Genomic DNA, 23,292 nt, shown 5'->3' with positions numbered 1-23,292 from the left:
ACTCTTTTTCTCAAAACTTGGGTTTCCCTGGAGGCTCAGTGGTAGAGAACCTGCCTGCAATGCAAGAGGTGTGGATTTGATCCCTGGGTCGGGAAGATCCCCTGGAGTAGGAAATGGCAACTCACTGCAGTGGTCTTGCCTGGAAAATCCCACAGACAGAGGAGTCTGGCAGGCTACAGTCCATGGGGGCTGCAAAGAGTTGGACTCGGCTGAGCACACTCACACACATTCTGAAACTCAGTTTTATTTTTGAAACAAACATTTGGCCTTAAGCACTATCTAAGCTAGACCCTCTCTGGGGTGTAAAAGAGGAGCGTGTTTCAGAGATCAAGCTCTAATTCATGTCTGAGAGCTGGCTGTGCTCAGGAGCCAGGACCTAAACCAGCAGGACTTAACGTGGATTTGCTGGACACGTGGGGGGGTGTCTGCCACACCCACTGTGGGCTCCCCAGGTGCCAGGCCCCGGGGAACAGGTGGAGCACCTGTGCTAATCCAACTGCCGAGGTCGCTGCCACTCACTGGCTGCTGACCTTCAGGGAGCTTCCAGACCCTTCTAAGCTTTAGTTTCCTGATGTGTAAGAGGGAGATATTTATAGCACCCATCTCGAGGACTGCTGTGGGGGATTAAGTGAAAGGATCAGTAAATATTCAATAAGCAGTGGTTATTATTAGCAGGGGTATCATCTTATCATCTACCCGTGGTTACAGAGGCAGGCCAGGGCCAGAGGGCATGCTACTTGGTGGCCAGGGAGAAAGAGAAAGGACACCCACCCATCCTCCCGCTCCTGGAATCTTTATGGTGCTCCCCTGCCACCCCGCCCCCACCCTGGGCCTCACAGGCAGGAGGCCTAGCCCTGTCTTTTATCCCAAAGCCACAGTGACAAGCCCAGAGCATTAACTGAGTACAAAATGCATTTAACTAAAACCTTTTTTGTTTTTTCAATACCAACAACACAAGTTTACTGTAGAATAATGAAGACATGAGATAACATTTTTAAAAAGAATAATAAAACCACCCACAATTTAACCATTCAAAAACAAACAACTCACTGTTAACATTTTGGTGCATATCTTCCCATACTTTTATCTGTAATATATATTTGTGTACCAAAAGGTGGTCATAGTTGACAAACTGTCCCATCAATGACACTTTCTTTTTATTACTTAGCCATTTAATGTAACTAACACTATTTTTCACGGTTCACATGGACCCACTGGATGGATAAATAATAATTTACTTAACTGACCTACAAGTGGCAGGAATTTCTTTTTAATACTCTCACTATTTGTTGCTACTGTTATGTTTAGTCACTAAGTCCTGTCTCTTTATGACCCCACGGACTGCAGCACACCAGCCTCTCCTGTCCTTCACTGTCTCCCAGAGTTTGCTCAAATTCAAGTCCATTGCATCAGTGATGCTATCTAACCATTTCATCCTCTGCCACCCCCTTCTCCTTTTGCCTCCAATCTTGCCCAATATCAGGGCCTTTTCCAATGAGTCAGCTCTTCCCATCAGGTAGCCAAAGTATTGGACCTTCGGCTTCAGCGTCAGTCCTTCCACTGAGTATACAGAGTTGATTTCCTTTAGGAAATCATTTGAGCCCAGATTCCAATAACCCCAAGCCTTTTCTCTTGGTTCCCCCAGCCCCAGGGACAGAGAATGGCTGCTTCCAACACAGATAATCTGTTACTCCAATGTTCCTTATTATTTCTTGGCTGTGCCCCACAGCATCTGGTATCTTAGTTCCCCAACCAGAGATTGAACCTGTGCTGCCCAAAGTGGAAGCGAAGAATCTTCTCCACTGGACTGCCAGGGAAGTCCCCAGATAGGAACACTATTTAAAGTGTCTGGTGTGGATGGCCAATTTGCCTTCCAGAAAGGCTTTACCAACCTACCTTTTCAGTTTCATAGCATTGATTCTGCATACTAGTGACAGAAGGGCTGAAATAGGCTTTTGCAGATTAGTTTATTTTCCTAAACCCATTTTAACACTGGGTATTCCCATCTTAAATATAAGTTTGATAGGTGAAGAGAGGTACCTCATCTCTTTTTTTTTTTTTAAAGAAATTTAGGATTACCTTCAATTCAGTGAAGCCTGACAGGTGCAGGTTACCATATGAGGTCCCGTTCTGTAAACAGCTGATGCACCAATTGTACCTGAATGGCCATGGTCCTCTCCTACCAGGGATAAGAGGTAAGAGAAGGACAGGCGAGCCAAGCAAGGGCCTTTTACCCAGGACTGCTCTCTGCTGTTGCAAGGTGAGCATGTTAACAAAACTTTAAGGGGCTTGTGGACTTCTTTAGGTTTAAGAGGATACAGGTAGATTAGGGAAGGAGAGAAATTTCCAAGAGATGACACAAGGTAATAGTGATGAAGCGGAAGAAGACAGACAGACTCCTGAGCCTCAGAAGCAGAGAGAAATACAGGCACCATCTCAAAATGAGCAGGAGCAGGTCTTGATCGACTGAGAAGGGATGGCTGTCACTGAACACAGAAGAACCTTCAATCCACTGCTGCCTCTGTGAACAGCAAGGGACTGTGCTCATGGAGGCTGGGGTTTCTTTCAAGAGCAAGTCGAGTATACTCTGCTAAATGGGTGCCCAGAGCATGCTAGGTTCAATAGACGGTAAGAAGACAGCACACTTCCTTTCCTGAGAAATAAACAACTGGAGAAAAACTGTCCCAGCAGTACAGTCATGTGCCTTTGGTAGAGAACAGGTGAATGCGGCCCACAGGTAACTAACTGGATTTATGAAAATACATCTGCAGTTCAAAAGCCAAACTATGAATGAAAACTCAGAATATAGTTCAACCAGAAGAGGAAGACCCCCTTGCAAAGTGTCTGATATGTTCTCAATCTTGTTCACCAGTGTGGCCCAGCACCTAGGACAGTGCCTGGCAAAGAGTAAACATTCGATAAATGTATAGAATTAGTGAAAGAGTGAAGACTCCCGGAGATCCCAATTCCTTTGGTTTCGGGGAGTGGCTGGGGGATGTCCCAAGAATAAGCATTTTTAACCAGCTCCCTGTTTCACCTACAGTTTTGAAACTCCGTTTGCAAAACTAATGCTGTAAGTTAGAAAATAAAATGAACCGGGTGGGGCTCCCCTGGTGGTGCAAGTGGTTAGGAATTCACCACCAATGCAGGGGACATGGGTTTGAAACTACTGAAGTCCATGTGCCCAACCCCTCCACAACAAGGGAAGCCACTGTAATAAGAAGCCTGAGCACCGCAGTGAAGAGTAGCCCCCACTTGCTGCAATTAGAGGAAGCCCGTGTGCAGCAATGAAGACCTAGTGCAGTCAAATATAAAATGAACCAGGTAATTTCACATGAAAACATCAGTTTGGTCTCAATGTAACCCCTCTACTTTTTTATAGATTCCACTGAATTATCAGTGACTAGTATGTATTAAAGAGAGTGGTCAGTGTAATGTTTCCACAACTAGAGCGGAAAATAACCAACAGTTTTTGTGCTGTGGGCGGTGGATTAGTGGGTGATACTTCTATGTGGACACTAGGAGATTAGGTAGCAGGTTTAGAACAACTTCACCCGCTGGTTTTAGACAATCCTGCCCACCTGTACACATCAGGAACATTACCTGTATAAAACTTCATCAGGGAAGGGACCAACAACTTGGTGGAGAGGGGATGGTTCTCGATCATTTCAAAAAACTTCTGGGTCCTTGGCTGAACAGCAGGGTTGGTCATGAACATGACTTCTACCAATTTGGCCACCAGATACGGATTTCGGATGTAGTTCTGGTTACACAACATCACGACGAGGAACATCACAATATCCTGAGTGCAGGGCTCATAAAGCACCTGAGGAGAGTATCTGAAGAGAGGCGAGAAGGACAGGTAGTGAAGCTTCGAGAGGTTCAACGTGGGTGGATGCTGCTGACTGGGCGAGGAAGGGGAATAGGTCGAGGAACAAGGTTGCTGAATTACCTTTAACTTGTTGGTTTTAAGGTGACTATTCACATTATAACTGGGGAGGATTTCAAACCCACTGTGTCTACTGGCCACAGCATGTTACATTAACTTACATCTTGAAAAATAAACCAAAGCTACAATTAAATCATAATTTTACAAAAGATCTTCATGACCAAAAAGACTTTAAAAAATATTTTGATGGAGTTTTCATTTTTTCAGATTTCGAATACTACTTATAAACTCAACTTATTTCTTTGTAAACTTTCTCTAATTTTACAGTTGAGAAAAATATTGGTACAAAATACAGATGTGGGTATTTCTGGCTTTTGAATGTTCACTCAGATATTTATAAACTGTTCTCTCCTTCTGTTTCTCAGAAACGCATACTCAGTTATTAAAAATTCAACTCAATTTTCACAGAGTATATTAATACGAGCATTGTTAATCCTGCTTCTGTCTTGAGATATTATTGGAATTGGCTTGGTGCCACAGCTGGATTTATTTTTCCAGTCTCTGGGCAGCATTCAGTGGCATCAAATGGAGGTTTGTAATACAACGTGTACATTAAATATAAAAACACATTAGAAATATGTAATATGTGAATGAGACTTACTGTACAATAAAAAATAAAAATTCAGCAACATCTTCTACATAAAACTCAGGCAACGCTGCAAATACCTTGGGGACATCTGAATTTAAAGGCAGTGTTACACTGTCAAGGAGAGAAAAGCACAGGTTACAAAGTGAAATCATGACACATCAATCTATGGGGATTAGAACACTACAATTACAATAAGTGGTTCATTCGGAAAAAGCTCATTCTATTATACAACTAAGTAAACATGAGTTTGAGTGAACTCCGGGAGCTGGTGATGGACAGGGAGGCCTGGCGCGCTGTGATTCTTGGGGTCGCGGAGAGTCGGACACGACTGAACTGAGCGACTGAACTGAACTGAACTGAAACAGTGCACAGGCAAAGAAACTGCAACCAGAAATGAACAGGGAATCACGAAGATGGGGATGTGCTAAGGTGGACGTGAATGTTGTTCCTTTTCTTGGTTTCCTGTTAACGTTAATGCAATAAATAAAACATGAAGGAAATAAAAGTGTCATGTTTGGTCATTTTATGCAGCTCAAACTGTTTAAGACAATACAGCTGCACGTTTATTTTTTTGCTTTTATATGTATGAATTTCATCTTTAATACTGCATATAAATGCTTTCGCATTTAGAGGCAAAATGCAACTTTTGATTCTTTGGAAGGCATCTGCTTTATATATTCTTCTTTCTCTTCCACGATTCCTTATGTGAATGATTGTAATCAACGCCATAATCTGTACCTATATAGACTTTGAGGCTTCCCCTGGATCAGTGGTAAAGAACCCACCTGCAAATTCAGGAGACCTGGGTTCGATCCCTGGTTCGGGAAGATCCCCTAGAGAAGGAAATGGCAACCCACACCAGTACTCTTGCCTGAGAAATGCCATGGACAGAGGAGCCTGGTGCGCTACAGTCCATGGGGTCACAAAAGAGTTGGACACGACTTAAGAGACTAAACAATAACGAATATAGATTCTGAAGGTTGGCAGAACTGGTTTAGAATTCCAATTTTCACCATCGGGGACATTTTACTTTAAACACTATTTTCCATTCCTGCAGCAGGCTTCGGCCAACCTCCCCAACATTGATGATCTGGAGATTTCATAACAACCATAAAATTGTAACAAAGAAAACAAAAATGGTTGTCTGGAGGAGCTGTCCAGGTGATGATAAAGAGATCCATGATGTTCTTGGTTCATTCTTGGAATTGACTAGGTCCACTGCCTGGACCCAGTGCTCAGGGGGACCCAATATCCTGTTAATCCCAAATTTTCACTTCTGATTCACAGATTTCCTTTTTTATCAAAGATTTTATAGCCAATTTTCAAAAAGTACTCTCTCAAAATTAACCTAAGAAGTGTTGACAGTCCTTCACTACTATAACTAATTTCAGAGAAAACAGCCATTAACATTACTACTTTCATAATCTAAGTACAATCTGGAAATGCATTCCTGATTACATTATCCCAGGTCTTGGTTTTGGGTGTTGGCTCTGTAGAGCAATGACCACATGGCCTGGATGGCCTGGACGAGTGGAGATGGGGGAGGAAGACAGAGCAACTCACTCCGGGTAGGCAGGGTCCAGGAGGCGGAGCAGCAGCTGAATGAGAAGGCCGTAGAAGTTCAGACATCTTCTCAGAAAGCTCTCATCAAGCAAGCCAGCATCAGCACAGGCCTTGCATCGTACCAGTTTCTGTGGAAGCAGGTATGTCCCCATTCATAGATTAGCTGGTGACTAAGTCCCTATGTGTGGTCACAGGCAGGGCATGGGCCAGGAGATGGGAAATCTAGGCTCCAGAGAAGCAGTCCCCCACCTTTTGGGCATCAGGGATCAGTTTCGTGGAAGACAATTTTTCCACAGAGTGGAATGTGGTGGGGTGGGGATGGTTTGGGGGTGATTCAAGTGATTCATTTATTTTGCACTTTAGGTTTATTATTACATCAGCTCCACCTCAGATTAGGCATTAGATACTGGAGGTTGGGGACCCCTGCTCTAGGGTTTCCAGAGCATTAGCACTAACGGGTTGTAAGATGCTGTTTGTGTCTTAAGAGCTTCCTCTGCTCTAAGAAGGTGTGCCATGCGAACCACTGGGCATAGTTTAGTGCTGAAAAGGCTAAATCATCACTGTCATATTTGAAAAACTTGACAAGAGAGACCCTTTGGAAGTCAGTGGTGGTTACTGAGAAGAAGCCTGACATATTCACATTCTAAATTCCAGGTCAGTACTTAAGCTCATCGTGGGCAAAAAGCTTGTCCAGTAAGGGTGTAACACCCATCTCAGAGGATCGCTGTGAGTTTAAACATCCACATGCACACACATTACATATAAATGTCAACAGTTTCCAGACTTCTTGAAACCTCTCTCTGGAGTGCTTAAGGGGTCTATAGACCCCAGAAGAGTCCCTGGCTTATTTTGCTTCTCAAAGAGGTTTCTACTCCATTAGTAAATAAAACTGAAATTTTTAACTTTTACCAGAAATCTAAGTCAGGTAAAATTTCTACATAGCATCCTACTAAACAACAGAAAACACGGCCAGCTAACATTCAGCTTTGTAATCTGAACATAAACACAGAAAAATGAATACATTTGCTGTCTGTGCTTCCCTTGTACAACTTTAGCTAGCGTTTGTTTTTAGCTATGTTTATAAGCTTCCTTATATGTTTATAAGAGCTTCCCTCATAGCTCAGTCAGTAAATCATTTGCCTGCAGTGCAGGAGACCTGGGTTCAATTCCTGGGTCAGGAAGATCCCCTGGAGAAAGAAATGGCAACCCACTCCAGTATTCTTGCCTGGAGAATCCCATGGACAGAGGAGCCTGGCAGGCTACAGTCCATGGGGTCGCAAGTCAGACACGACTTAGCGACTAAACCACCACTACCATGTTTATAAGCAGAAATGTTCCTGTCTACAGTTAGGTTCTATACAATGGATCATCTTCAATTCAACGAGGAATGTGGGGCAAAGGAAAGACAGCTTTCCGCTACCACAAATCCACTTTGTCAGACATGAAGATGCGTGGCTTGACAAACCAGCCATGTGTGTGTGTATCTGGGTGTGGAGTCAGGGTTAGTAGAGGGGAAACATCTTGCATGAGGTAAGGAAAGGGAGACAATGTTCAAGGATGATAAAAGCCATTAAATTCATATCATTACTGGCGCATGCGTATGCACTTTCGGTCCTGAGATTTAAATATACATAGAAACAATCAACAAGCATTTAAATGTACCATTTTTATCTTGGGGGAAAAGCATAATGAGGAAAAAATGAGGACATTTCATTCAAGGCACATATTCTGGTGGGAAAATTCCTATTGTGAGGCTGATCTATAATTACCCCAGTTAATTATACAGACCTTGAGCTGAGTTTTGCAGCGTTTCAGCATCTCACGGTGTCTGGTTGCCAGTGGGGAGTCTTTCCATTGGCTTTCATTATTTTTCAGATCTTCCACAGTTCTGAAATTAAAGACTAACAGTCAAATGAAAGAGGACACACAGATCCATCATCCATCGTATCTATTCATCTTCACCATTTCACTGACTCTCAGACACACATCATCTCTCACTCTCCCACTACGTAAGCATCAACAAAACAATGGGAAGTCATGGTTACGTTGGCAGCGTTCATCTTTTTTATTGGTTCCCAATGTGGTATCTTAAAGTGGATGGCACTTTAAGATTTGGTGAAATGCAGTAATTATTACTTTTGGAAGGAAATATTGTTTCTTGCTTTTCTGGGAGGGAGAAAAGGAAGTCTCAGGAAAATTCAAGATTATTATGCCTACTCAATTACCCAAAGCAAAAGACAACTTGACTAGGCATTTTTCCCTCTGCCTGGAATGTTCTTCTCTAAGGTTATCTCTGCGACTTACTCCTTCACTCTCTTCAGGTATCTCCTCAAATATCACCTGTCATTGAGGAAAAGCCTTCCCGGATCATGGAATACGCTGTATATTTTAAAGCCTGGCTCACTTAACACATTTCAACCCATTCTATCAAAACATTGTGTAGAAAACTACACAGTGATACATATGTATTTCTGTATCATTGATACATATATATATATTTTTAAATTTTTAGTTGCTCTGGGCCTTCATTGCTGCATGTGGGCTTCACTCTAGTTGTGGCGAGCAGGGGCTACTCTCTAGTTGCAGTGCGTAACTTCTCATTTCGGTGACTTCTCTTGTTGAGGAGCACAGGCTCTAGAGCACGTGGGCTTCAGTAGTTGTAGCAAACCGGCTGAGTTCCTCTACAGCATATGAATCTTCCTCTGTCTCCTGCATTGGCAGGTGGATTCTTATCCACTGGACCACCAGGGAAGTCCAGGGATATATTTTTCAAAAGTATATTTATTTCCCAGACTCCCTTGTGGCCAGCACTTCTGCACATGACCTAGCTCCTACCAAGAGGTGAGCCCTCACTGGAGTCAGAAGTAAACACAGTGAAGTGACAGCCACATGGGTCTTCTGGAAACTCAGTGCAGAAGGGCTGTGGCTGAAGTGCTGGCAGAGTCTAAACTTTGAAGCAGCTTCCTGGCAGGCCCGGTTCAAAGGAGAGCTCCAGGAGTCCTCTTTTCCAGGCCTTCTTCAATAAACCAAATAACAGCCTTTAATAACCCTCTTTCTGCTAACCTCAGATAAAGTGGATTCCTTTGTCCATAACTGGAACATGACATGGTAGACAGAGTAATGTGCTAGTGCCCTCCCGCCCCGCTCCAGGTTTCCAACCACCACGACCAAGATGTCACAGTTTAATCCCAAGGACCTGTGAATATGCTGCCTTAAATGGCAGAAGGAACCCTGCAAATACGATTAAGGGTTTGGACCTCGAGGTGAGGAGCTTATCTTGGATTGTCTGGGCAGGTCCCATGTCAACACAGGGTCTGAGTGAAGAGAAGGAGAGGGAGTCAGAGAAGAGGGAGAAGAGAAGGAGAGGTGACCAGTGAAGTAGAGGCCAGGGAGGGAGCAGGCTGAAGATGCTACTGTTGCCTGCAAAAATGGAGGCAGGGGCTGTGGGCCAAGGGATCTGTGGGCCAAAGGGTCTCTAGCAGCTAGACAAGGCAAAAAAAAAAAAAAAAAGATTCTTCCCTAAAGTCTCAGAAGGAATTCAGCCTCAGTTTTAGGACGTCTGATCCCCAAAACCATAAGACGATCATTTTTGTTATTTTAACACACGAAGGCCATGGTAATCTGCTGGAGCAAGAAAAAGAAGCTAACATAACAACCTGTATGATTATTGGCAGGAAGAGGTTACAGGTAACAGACCCTCAAGGAAAATAGGCTCTGGGATTATTAGTTCTTCAACTGGGCTGCTTTCAAAGTGGTAAAGATTCAGTGAGCATTTGAGGGAGTAATACTGGAAGCCCAAGCTTCTCGGTGGAAAAATAGCTGCATGAACAATCACTACTGATTTCTGGGAATGAAGAGATGGAGTGGCTATGCGTTAAGACACTGGAGCATTCACATGAGGAAACTATAGGTTCCAGGTTTTAAGATCTTACCTCAAGGAAAAGCTAGTGAGTCAGGGCGTTTCCAGGATGACCATAAAGAAGCAGAGTTTGGTCCACACAGAGCACCAGATTAGAACACAGACTGCATCCATAACCTCACTGGATCTCTTATCTGAACATCAGAGGGAAGACTGGGATTCCAAGAATTCAAAGGGAGGGGCTCTGGAGAAACCAAGCACCCACCCCCACATAAGTCCCATGAGCCTCGTTTGAGAGCAGTAGCTGCTCCTGTGGTGACTGTAGCTGAGGTGGTCACACTGCAGGATGATGCCAGTTTACCTAATGTCCCAACCCACCGTACTTCATTGCTTCCATCACAGCTGAAGTGAGATCACTGTCCTTAAGGGCCAATTACAAAGTTATGTTAGAAGAAAAAAACAGACTTGCTAATATGTTATATTAGCTTCCTATTGCTGCTCTAACAAATTAGCACAAACTTACTGGCTTGAGCCAACACAAGTATAGCCTCAGGATTCCAGAGGCCAGAAATCTCCAACAGGTCAGCAGACATATATTACTTCTGGGGGCCCCAGGGGAGAGTGTTTCCTTGCTCTTTCCAGCCTCCAGAGGGGGCCTCCACATTCTTTGGCTTGTGGACCCACACTGCTCTGATGTCTGCTTCTGTCATCACATTTCCTTTCTCACTCTGCCCCCCTTGCCTCCCTCTTAAAAGGACCCTTGTGATATAATGGGTCCACCCAGATAATCCAGGAAAACCTCCCTATCTCAAGATCTTACATTCAATCACATCTGGAGTCCCCTTTACCATCCAAGGTGACACATTCTCAGGTTCTGGGGGAACAGGATGTAAACGCCTTTGTGTGCTCAGTCACGTCTGACTCTTTGTGACCCTATGGACTACAGCCCAACAGGCTCCTCTGTCCATGGGACTTTCCAGACAAGACTACTAGAGCAAGTTTCCATTTCCTACTGCAGAGGATCTTTATGATCCAGGGATCAAACTTGTGTCTCATTTGCCACTAGCGCCACCTGTGAAGCTCAGTGAAAATCTTTGGGCCACTATTATTCTACTTACTATATATGCAGAAACAGAAATTCAGTAGTAAGTGGGGAATAGATCCTGAAGATCCTTGATCAGCAGCAGAACATCATGCTAATAAACTTCTATGTGGGGATAAATTCATCAACATGAATACAACTCCCAGAGGCTCTGGATTCAGTCTTATTCTGGGTAACCAGGATGGGCTCTGTGTGCCCAGCTGGTTGTCTAAAACCTAGAATTCACAGTGACCTCTGCTAAATGAAGTTGTCAAGAATTCCTTGAGATAATTCAGAAGAAGGAGTTAAAAATATAAGAAGACGGGAATATTAATGTAGATTTACTATATATGACTAGCTCAGAAATCCTCCCTCTCAAAACACACACATGCCCTAACTATGTCCTGGAAGACCCTTCTTGTATCACAGCACTGAAAAATACACAGGTAAGGGAAACACCAACATCTCTGAAAGGCACTGACTCCCCTTGTAGTCTAGGAGTGCAGGTGGCAGATGGTGTCACTGAAAACATATCCTCCAGAGTCGGTGAGAATGGTGGGACCACAGGATACCATCCATTCCAGGAAGAAGGAACAGACATAACACAGTTTGAAATTTTTATAAGTCTCTCAATAACTGATATTATAAGCTGATAAAAGCAGCAGACATAAGGGCAACAAATGACACAGAAAGTGAGTTTTCCTCTTTTTACTTTTATTATCTTGACTGTGGAATCTTAGTTCGCTGACCAGACCAGGGACTGAACCTGGGCCCCTGGCAGTGAGAGTGAGTCATCCTGACCACTGAACTGCCAGGGAATTACTCCAACTTCTTTTCTTCTATGGAACTCTTATTAATTTAAATGTTGGTTACAAAGTAGATCTCAATAAAGTACAAAGAACACAGTGGAAATTAGCTAGAAATCAATAACAAGAGATAAAGGAACAAATACTCCAGGAATCTGAAACAAAAAAAAACCCTATTTTTGTATAATCCACAGGTCAAGATACTATGAACAAGTTAATGCCTAAAGGTTTTGAAACTTTTAGATAGCACGAGAAAACTGACACAAGATGACATGAAAATCTATACAGTCTTATATCTATTAACAATAAAAAACCTAACTTAGAAAACTTCCCACAAAGAAAGCTCAAAGCCTAGATAGCTTCATCAATGCTTCCAAATGTTAAAGGAAGAAATAATTCTTATACAATAAACACCTCAAAAAATACAAAAAGAAGGAATATTTCAGAATTCATTCTACATGGCAAGCATAAGGTTGATAACAAAATTTGAGAAGGACTCACTTTTGGGCTTCCCTGGTGGTTCAGATGGTAAAGAGTCTGCCTGTAGTGCGAGAGACCCAGGTTCGATCCCTGGGTTGGGAAGATCCCCTGGAGAAGGAAATGGCAACCCACTCCAGTATTCTTGCCTAGAGAATTTCAAGGACAGAGGAGCCTGGTGGGCTACAGTCCATGGGGTTGCAAAGAGTTGGACATGACTGAGAGACTTCGGTTAATTCTTAGTGAGAAATAAAGTCATAGGTCAATCTTCTTTTTGAATATAGCCTCAAAACCCCTAAACAGAATATTAGCAACTGAATATCCAATGAGATATAAAAGCAATAACATAGAGTTGAGTTTTTTCCCAAGAATGTAAGATTGGTTTAATATCAAAAGCCAACTGATATAATTCAACCACATGCATAAAATAAAGGGGGAAAAAAGCTAACCTCCTCACAGAGATTGAAAATGCATTTAATAAAAATAAACTCCAGTTAAGAACGAAAAACTTTAGAAAATCACAAAATAAAAGGGAATTTCTTTAATCTGGTAACAGAAGATGTCCAAAAAACTTCCCCCATTAACTTGAATAAACAATTTCAAGAAAGCTATCAATACTTCTACTCAAGGTTGTAGTAGAAACTGTAGCCAGGGCAGTGAGGCAGGAATAAGAAAGGACTTCCCTGGTGGTTCAGTGGATAAGAATCCACCTGTCAATGCAGGGGACATGGTTTGATCCCTGGTCCGGGAAGCCTGGAAGATTCCACATGCCTCAGAGCAACTAAGCCCATGAGCGACAATTACTGAGCTCCTGTGCTCTAGAGTCCAGGAGATGCAACCACTGAAGCCCGTGAGCCTAGAGCCCGTGCTCCACAAGAGAAGCCACTGCAATGAGAAGCCTATACACGACAACAGAGTAGACTCTACTAGCTGCAACTACAGAAAGCCCATGTGCAGCATAACATAAACAGTCATCATTTACAGACAACATGATTATGTGTCAGGAAAAAAAAACTTTAGAAAGCTACCAGTAATGATTAGAATTAGTAAGTGATTAATTCTACTTTAATTCAAGGCAGATACAGATACTACTACAGAACTCCTGGACCAAACAAACAGTGGAAGTGGCTGCTCCATTATTATTACAGATGATCTGTTCAAAAAAATGTCTGTCTCCTGTTCCTGTTGGTTTGGTTTGTTTGCAGGTTGATCCATGGGCAGAAATGCTCAGAGTAAGAAAAATAACAATGGTGTTAATGATTGGGAAACTGAGGCTACTATCTGGCCATTTTGGACTTCTTATGCCACAGAACAACATGCAAAAAAAAAGTGAATTACAATGTTGGTATGAGTAAATGATCTTGTTTATTAAGGGAAACCAGAATTACTGTTTCACAGTCCTGGGAAAGAAGGGTATGTCTAGGACCAAAGAGATCCTTTAAAGTGTCTTCTGATAATAAGGTGCCCAGTAGAAAAAGTTCACAGAAGTCTCAACCACATCCAAGGGTTGGGAACTCTAAGAAATCTAAGTCTGGGTCACTTAACTTGTAAAGAACTCTGGCCAACAAAGGACCATGGATGTGGTAGGAGAGGCAGCTGATGTACTGTAACATACATGCCCCTCACATTCAAGTCTACTTGTCACAAGAGAACTGTGTGCTTGTGAGAATGAGTGGTGACTCGGGCAGCCTCAGGACACGGCATCACGCACATACCTATTGAGCTCCCGGATGGCCCGCAGTCTGCGGATGTAGCGACGGCAGCTGGGCAGAATTGAGAGGTGGTGGGCGTGCAGGGTGAGAAAGAAGCATTCCGTAGGGAATTTCGGCTCAGAAAATGGAGGCTGATCTCCATCTAGGAAAAAGCACAAAACCCCAGCAATAATATCTATCACATGACTATATTAACGAAGAGTGCAATTAAGAAGACAAAATTACACTTGAATTTTCAAGAAGTTTCAGGACACTTTTAAAAATTAGATAGTATTATTTTAAGAAAAACAGATTTCCTGTGAGCTGCATTTAATGGTCATGTACTCTGCTCCATCTGATTAAATGTTTACACAGATGGACATTAATGATCTTTTGTGATGTGTCTCCCTGGTGTTTTTCATATAAACATTTCTATTATTCAAGCATCACTGTTATGGGAGGGAGGTTCAAGAGGGAGGGGTCATATGTATACCTATGGCTGACTCTTGATGATGTTTGACAGATAACAACAAAATTCTGTAAAGCAATTATCCTTCAATTAAAAAATATATAAAATTTAAAAAACACATCATTATTAAACCTCAAAATGGTACTAAATTATGTAAATAAGCCAGTGTTGGACTTATTTAAGCGGATTTTTTTCCCTCTACTCAGGAATCACTTTCAAACCCAATATCTGGCAACATAAAGTATGTTACTCATTTCTCTTGCATTTCTGCTTTTCTGTTTTCTAAATTTCTGTTTTCCTAAAGAGTGAGCTTGCTCCCTTTACTACTGACAGGTATGAAAAACTGCAGCCAAATTAAACACCTGGAAGGAAGAGCTCAGATCAGGGAGAGTGGTACAGTAAGGAGAGCCCAAGGCTCAGCTCAGAAGACTTGAGCAGCAGCTGCAATTTGAGCCGGGCACCTTCTGGAACCTCAGTCTCCTTGTATGTAACTTGTATGGAATAGCAGAGTTGCTATTAAGATATTAAAGTTCTCTTCCTGATAATCCCATAACAGCAGTTTTAGGGGAACAGGAGTCAATGAAAACTGACCCTAAGAATGGAGAACAGGAGCAAGGGCAAGAGGGAGTTAGCGGTTGGGGGGAGTTGGGAGGTGACAGACAGGGACGCTCTAGCTGGTGTCAGACTCAAACTGTGAAATGTTGCTGAGTCCAAATGGATCCTTCTCATATAGGATGTGTATATCTATTCTACGTTGTTTTTTTTTTTTTTTTAATTAAAAGAAAACAGAAGGGAGATGTTTTCATGACCTAACAGTGAACACATCACTCACAAAGTTCAGCCAGCCAGTCATTCACGTCTTCCATCGTTGCATTCACTCTGGTCTCGTCGTTGGGAAGCGTGATCCGACACCTTGGGTGGAATATGTACGTGGGGTCGACTGTCTCTAACTTGATCTTTGTACTAAGTTGCTGCAGTACCCAAAGGAAATTCAGCATGAATCCGTCCGTCGACACCAACCTATCGTCTGTCTGTGAAACAGAAAGTACCGAAAGTCACGATGTGAACAGGAATTCTGGCACAATTTTATAAAAAAGAAGAGCAGATTTTCATCCTGAAGTCAGTGAGGGGACATCCACATTGTCATAGAGCTCTGCTGGTAGGTGCGATTTGTTGAGTGTTAAGAATCCCATGGACAGAGGAGCCTGGCAGGCTATAGTCAATGGGGTTGCATGAGTCGGACATGACTGAGTGACTAACCACACAGCACAACTGTATGTGAAGGGTTGTCTTTCGCTGAATCTCCACAACAGCCCTTAGAACTGAGTGATACTATTATTCACATTTTAAAGAGGAAGAAACTAAGGGTCAGAGAATTTACATGATTTACCCAAGATCCTCAGAGTCAGTAAAGAGAAACACAATAAATGTTTCCTTTCTCTTCTTCTTCTTCTCAAAAGCATCAGAACTAGTTCCACTGTGACCACTAGACGAACAGCTTCTCAGGCTGACAGTGTTAGTGCAATCCTGCTTCATGAATATAACACTTCTAATAACAACAGTTAACATCCGTGAAGTGTTCACGATACACTGGGTGCAGCTTGATATACACTAAGTCCATGAGTCAGTACTATTATTATCCCCACTTGGCAATGAGGAAATAGGGGCACAGAGAACCACTGTCCCACTGCTGGCCGATGACGGAGCCCCAGCTGGAAATCAAGGTGGTCTAATACCAGGTCCACGCTCCCCTCTCTGTTTTTCCTTCTGAGTAGAAATGTCATATTGCTCATGAATAAAACAGCAAGGATGTCCTTTTAACTTCTCCACTCTGGTAAAGTGGTCTCAAGTCACCAGTGTCCCTCATCAGGAACTGTGTCCTTACACTGGGTCTCCTGGGATTGGCTCCTGTACCCTGTCCTCCTATGTCAGCCCACCCTCCAGGCAGCAGCCTTGACGGTTCTAAAGTTGATTCATTCCCACCATCATGCATCACACAAGTCTAGAAAGCTCTTTTCTCAGCCTTGCAATGGCCGGCTTTCTATTTTTAAAACTTAATCTGCATGCAGGATTTTTAAAAAATTAATTTCATATTTTGGCCACTACTTTCAGGGATAGGGTTTGAACCTGTACCCCCTGTAATGCAAGCATGGAGTCTTAACCACGAAGATGTCAGGGAAGAAGTCCTGGATGGCTCTTCCTTCTCAGCCAGGTATTTAATCAAATGTCTCCTCCTTGGATACTCCCATGCCTTCTGGTGCCCCGACAGATACTTTCAAGTCCTCTACCTTCCTTTATTGGCTTCATAGATTTCACAACAGTCTGAAATGTCTATTCATTGACCCTATAGAACATAAGCTCCACGAAGGCAGGAAGTTTGTCTCTCTGTATCTCCATTCTCTAGAACAAAGTTGGGTGGGAACTGAATGAGTTAGATGAATGAATTTAACAAATAAATAAGGGCAATCTTTAGGAATCTTACCTGCATCTGTGCTTTCTTCATATTGGCATTGACGACAGCTGCCATGTAACTAAGAGCGGCCTCACGGGTTTCACCATTTAACAAGATACTATGCAGGATCTTGAAAAGCTCTTGCTGAAATTCATTTTATAAGGAAAGGAAAAAAAATGAAAACTTTAAAAAAATTATTCCTTTCTGACTTCGAGGAAAGCTAAACTCCCTCCCACTTTTCTCCTCGCCCACGTCCACTCATTGTAAAGAACTTGACTACAAGAACAGAAGAAAAGTCCACATTCTATTGTGTCCAGAGGATCGGCATGAAAGGAGAATGTGGAGTGGAGGAGGGAGGCAGTTGCGGATTTAATAAAATAGTCTCTGCTATTTCCTTTCCAGGATAGGAACAAATTACCTGAATCACACTGCAATTACCCTCTAACTGTGCTGCTTTTAACTTCCGGAACTGAAAACATATTCAACTTTTGGATTCATTTTCTGAACACCTACCCTTCCCAGCTCCAAGTAATGCTGCAGCGACTGGCTCACCACTCGAGTGTTTTCCAGGGTAATGGCGGGCCCTGAGAAATATTTTTCCACCACTTTCGCCTGCAAAGAGAAAACAGAAATCCAATCCACGTATGATGTACATTTGGGAAGGAATCTGAACATAAGAGCAGCAAGGTGCAAAAGGCTGCTGTACTTACATCATCTTCTGCAAAGACGGAGAAGCTGAAGAAAGCCCCCAAGTACGAGAGTCTCTGCAGCTCCCGCCCAGAGCCAGGGCTTAAAGACTTAGGCAACCACAATGGCAAAGAAGCGACCTGAGTGGAAAACAGAAGAGGCCACTAAATCAGCAAGGGAGGTAAACTAGAGAAAAACGGAGTTCCAAGCAGCCAGCCTGTTCAGTGGTTCTTAGCCACCGGCAAAATGGTTGGCATGTGACCTCCAAAAACATAAGGGTCACAGATAGGATCTCAATCCATTTTTTCTCATTTCAGATAGAGGAAAACCCTCTATATCTTTACAAGATACCAATTCTTTTGTTTGTTTGGACCCCACAGCATGTGGGATCCTAGTTCCCCAACCAGGGGTTGAACCTGCGTCCCTGCATTAACAGGAGGATGCTTAACCACTGGACCCCCAGGGAAGTCCCTACAAGATATCCTTCTTGTAGGGACTGTTTCAAGATATACTTTGTGTGTTTCAAGATATACTTTGATATCATTCAAATGAGCCACTGTTCAAAGGACTCAAGGAAATGTTTCTAATAGGATGTGTTATTCTAGGTACACAATACTTACCCCCCTAAAAAATCACAAAAGAAAGTAAATAATGTCAGCCCAGGCAATAATGCATGTGACAACAATATAACAGTTGAGAGTCACCCACATGGATGACTCATATCCACATCTCACGTCCCTCAAGAGATATTTTTCAGATGCCATTACTTAAGGAATCTCTTCTATGCTATGTGTTCACTGAAAATATGCAAGCCCATTGCGGGTGGCGCTTACCAAATTGCACACAGGGTGTGTCTTTCCAAACTTGGTTTCACAGAGCTCACCTAAAGCCTAGAGACAAGATCAGAAAAGGTCATTTAAGTGTATTTCATCCTAAACTGACTGCCATGTGTAACATCAAGACATAGCTTTAATGCTGCTACAAATATGTATGCATTCCCAACAAAGTACTAATACCTTCAAGTGCTTTTCTGATGCATAAATACATGCATGTTGTTAAAAAAAAACCAAAAAACTTCAGATAAACGAAGTTAAAAAATGAAACTAAAAATCACTCATGAACTTTATCCTCAGAAATAATCTCTATTGATATTTTGGCTACCAGCTTTCCAGACATATTTTTTAACATATACACATAAAGATAAATAAATGTTTTTTAATTTAACATCTTTCTATATCAAAAAGATATGCTTCATAAACACTAGATGGCTAGTCCTGCCAGTATTAAACAGGGTTATAAACAATTAAAATTTAATAAGTTACCGGATCCACAATATAGTTGAAAGTACTCGTTGATTTCAAGATCCCTGGTTTTTTGAGAACCTCAACGTTTTCCTTTGGGGGCCTGATCATTCTCATGTTAGAGAATCATAAAAGATAGTTTTTAGGCACATAAATATAGCTTACTATGCCACAGTGATACTAAAACCATTTTAACAGTGAATCTTAATTCCCTCTGTGATTTGGACATTTTTATGAAAGCTGCTAAAGCAACTGCTGGAAGCTTCTGAGTCAATGCATGCAGGCATGGACACATCTCTGAGAAAGAAATGTTCGCCTTGCCCGGAGCCAGGTTCCCAACTTCAGCTGCACTGTTACGATCACCCAGGAAACCTCTGAAAGGCCAATGCCAGGTCATACCCTCACTACACCTCCAAAGAACTAAATCACAATGTTTGAGAGTCAGGCAGAGGTATTTTTTTTAAAAAAGATCCCCAGGTGATTCCAAGGTACAGCAAAGCTGGGATCCACTGACCTAGAGGATAACGACCATGATTCTTTCTGATCCTAGCTCCAAGAGTCTTCCTCTTCCTGCCTCAGATTATTGCCCTTTCTCTCCTGCTGCACAAGCACCAATAATGGCACAAAATAAAACTATTGTCTGTCATAATGGAGGCTTTTGTCTTTCGACCCAGAAGAACATTTTGTTGATATCTGACACGAAAAGCTCCTTACTGAAACATTAAGCCAATTCAAACCACCAGAAAAGCCAACAATTCCAGGAGGGAATATTTACACAACGCAGTGATAATTCACGTGAACTGAAAGATTTCATCACTGAACTCAAATCATCAGATTATTCTACTTCCTTTTATGTGCCACAGACAGAAAAATGTATGAGGATTCATAGAATTTCATGGGGAACCTGCGTAACATGTGCAGTGGGAAGAAAGCTGACACAAATTCATTCAAAATTATTTTTCAGACCACGACTTCCTGCCTCACTTTCTATTTACCCAGTTGTGTTTAATGTTTAGCCTCTTAGCTCAGTTTTGATTTTTCTGAAATAGATAAATACACCTCTGTGTTCACATTGACCTTGGTGTAATATCTGATTGTGTTGCTGTGGTCTTGATTTTTGCAGTAAATTATGAGCACTTTTGAGATGTGGTGCTAGAGGAGACTCTTCAGAGTCTCTTGGGCTGCAAGGAGATCAAACCAGTCAATCTTAAAGGAAATCAGTCCTGAATATTCATTGGAAGGGATGATGCTGAAGCTGAAACTCCAATACTTTGGCCACCTGATGTGAAGAGCTGACTCACTGGAAGAGACCCTGATTCTGGGAAAGATTGAAGGCAGGAGAAGGGGACAATAGAGGATAAGATGGTTGGATGGCATCACTGACTCAATGGACATGAGTTTGAGCAAGCTCCAGGAGTTGATGATGGACAGGGAAGCCTGGCGTTCTGCAGTCCACAGCGTCGCAGAGTCGGACACGACTGAGCAACTGAACTGAGCACTGTGTGGAAAGGCACCCTGTCTCATGGGCTCCCGTGTCCCCTGGCTGGCACAGTGGGGGCCCTCAGGAAGCAACGGATTAACGGCAAGATGGAATCAAGTCAGTAGAATGAGTGAAAGGAACAGAAGCAGTGAAACACATTAATTTAAACAAGGCCTTAATTTATACAAGGTTGTATTTATTCCCAAAGTTAACTGATTTCATGTTTGATATTTTTCCTCCATACTTTTAGAATGAAAATTACTCAGGAAGGCTTCAAAGTACTTTTCTCACAAAATTTTAAAGAAGCAAATTCAAAGAAAACAGCCTCTTATTTTCTTTCTGGTGGTAATGTTTTCATGACAGTGGAGACCCTTGGTGAGAATCCAGCCGAAAGTTCTGTCCACAATTTACGCTTGCTCTAAGTGTCTGCAGGAGCTGAGAAGATCTGGGTTTTTCAAGTAAAGTCTGAAAGGAAGTGCACAGCCTCAGAAAATAGGGAGGATGAACAAGAGAGATCACTCAGTGATTTTCTGTTCAAAGTCACTACATAAAGATAAAATTGTATTTCTTTTCTAAGTTTAACTCTTTTTAGTTGCATTTGTCTTAGTTCCTTTTTTTTTCCTAATTAGCAAAATTTCATCCCAAATGCATTATGCTCATTGCTAGGACAATCAGAAGGGTATCACCAATGATTACTGTCTTTGTAAGCTACAGAGTAAGGTGAAGTACATTCAAATGCCTCCATCACTGACTCCTGTCTAGGACTCCGATAGGTACCATGCTGCCAACTGTCTTTACAGATGCATCTCACTGCCCAACAAACACTATGCATGGCCAATACAATGCTTTCACATTTTACATTTGAAAACAAGGTTGATCGTGGACCTGGAAGAGAAGTGTACGTTAAAACCATTTGGAAGAAAAACATCACCTGAATGGGTTACAAGAAAAAGAACAAAGTTTTACCATGAGGGGGTATTTAAAGTAGTCACTATCGAGGGAGCACTCTTTGGCAGCAAGAGCCAGGCCTTGTAAAATGGGGATAAAGATCTATAAGACAAAAAAAAAAAAAAATCATAAATATAAGTTTAAGAAAATGCATGTCAAATAAAGTGCCAAATCTGCAAGTCCAGGCATTTGCACAGCTTCCCCAAAGAAAGGCTGTTTTGCATAGAAAGGAGCCTATAATCTAGCCACAGGGTGTTGTTTTGTCTTTTTGCAAGGCTGATCTTAAAGTAATACAGCTGAATCCTCCAGAAGAAACAGGTTTTGGTGAACCCTAAACCTCTGACAAGACTCCCTGTGATTTAATAGAAACTCACAAATTTGGAGTTTGCTGTAGGACTCTGCAGGGCTCCTTGCTCCAATCAACTAATCGCTGCACATCTCAGCAATGCGTATGTTTCCAATTACCAAGCATCTACAGCCTATAAAGAAACTGGACTCAATGTTCCAGCATTTTCTCAACTCTGTCAACATTTTAAGAATTTTTTTGTTGCTATCCCCATATTTACATTTAATTCTTTCTACCTTCCCTTGTTATTATGAAGAGAACAAGAAAAACAGACCAACAATGGCTATTATCTCAACTTTAATTATGTAGAACAAAAACATGGTTGGTAAATGTTGATATTAAAAAAAGAAAACTGTATTTGAATGCCTTAATCCCATAAAAGGTGTAATTGATACAGTAACCTGTCGTTGGAATGTAAGTGCACTGAAATCTGAATGTTTAAGTTCATCATTAATACGAGGGCACAGGGACACCCTGCAGAATCTGCTCAGCACAGCCCATCTTTAAATTTCACAGTGCACTCACTGAGCAGCACATGCAGGGAGCTGATCGGGATTCACAATTAATAACATTAAGCTGAAAATGCTGTAAACAACAGCTGACAGTCTGAATATCAAGGAACTAAAAAAGGGAGTGTTCTAAGAAGCGTTGTCTGGAGCACCTTTGTCATTTAAGGAGCACAGTATTAAAAAAGGTGCCCTGTGTTACAAAGTGTCTTGAGATAGCAACACATCTCTTGAAGATAGATCACTCTAGTTCTTGCAACTCAAACAATCAGGGTAGAAATAATGTGCTTTCGTAAGTGAGCTAAAAATGGAGATTTAATGCTGAGGTGGAGGGGTGGGAAATGCCAAAGAAATAAAGGAAAAAAACAAACAGTAGTTCTAGAATCACCAAAAATAAATTTCACTACTGTTCATCTAGAAAAAAATCTCTTTTTTCCCCCAGGAATGCTATTAAGTAAAACTTGGGCTCAATTTACAACTAGCAGACAAAATATTACTAAACATAATACTTTTCAAATATCAAACAGAATGTCTGTGTGACTTACTTATTTCAAGTAATTCTATTTTCAAATAAATACCTCCCAGCAGTGATAAAAAATGCCCCAAGCATTCATCATTAATTCTAAATTCTAGCTACTGTTTATTTACGCTTATCTGTGAACATTTCAAACATTAAAGGCAGAATGAAATTTCAATCCAAAGATTTAATAATTCAGATCTACCACAATCTCAAGACAAAAAGGTAAAATGCTGTTTCTCAGGTCAGCAGCTCCACTGGAGTCATCCTTGAGGAAAAACAAATGGTGACACAGAAGACAAGACAAAGGATCAGAATTCCGTGGTTTAAAATAAACAGGTGTGCGGTGAGTGCACAACACCGAGAAGGTACTAAATGCCTCAGAATGGGGCACTTTAATGGTTGATTTTATATTATGTGAATTTTACCTCAACTAAAAAAGAGGTCATTTCATAGCTTCTATGTAAGTTTCTTTATGAATAAAATAGCATAAGGTACCTCTTTTAGCTGATCCCTGGGCTTTTATACAGTTAAAGCTACTCTGGATTCTTTAAATGATGTCTTTTCAAGT

The 23,292-nt window shown here is 41.8% G+C and overlaps 1 protein-coding gene across 2 annotated transcripts in view; it reads right to left on the bottom strand.

The window, feature by feature from the left end:
• UBE4B (ubiquitination factor E4B) overlaps positions 1–23,292 on the bottom strand; it is a 125,274-nt gene that overhangs the window by 21,394 nt on the left and 80,588 nt on the right. For both annotated transcript variants that reach the window (XM_055419528.2, XM_055419529.2), the window contains 11 exons: positions 21,371–21,454; positions 18,457–18,513; positions 17,647–17,763; positions 17,450–17,548; positions 16,967–17,080; positions 15,317–15,515; positions 14,040–14,178; positions 7,890–7,989; positions 6,102–6,229; positions 4,551–4,649; positions 3,604–3,839 (listed from right to left, as the gene is read on the bottom strand). In XM_055419528.2, coding sequence (XP_055275503.2) covers positions 3,604–3,839; positions 4,551–4,649; positions 6,102–6,229; positions 7,890–7,989; positions 14,040–14,178; positions 15,317–15,515; positions 16,967–17,080; positions 17,450–17,548; positions 17,647–17,763; positions 18,457–18,513; positions 21,371–21,454 — 1,372 coding nt within the window. The remainder of the gene's footprint in view (positions 1–3,603; positions 3,840–4,550; positions 4,650–6,101; positions 6,230–7,889; positions 7,990–14,039; positions 14,179–15,316; positions 15,516–16,966; positions 17,081–17,449; positions 17,549–17,646; positions 17,764–18,456; positions 18,514–21,370; positions 21,455–23,292) is intronic.

This window comes from Moschus berezovskii, chromosome 17 (assembly GCF_049115385.1).
Source record: "Moschus berezovskii isolate FMDL1 chromosome 17, NW_MosBer_1.0, whole genome shotgun sequence".
Lineage (NCBI taxonomy): Eukaryota > Metazoa > Chordata > Mammalia > Artiodactyla > Moschidae > Moschus > Moschus berezovskii.
This window is presented reverse-complemented; position numbering and strand designations above follow the sequence as displayed.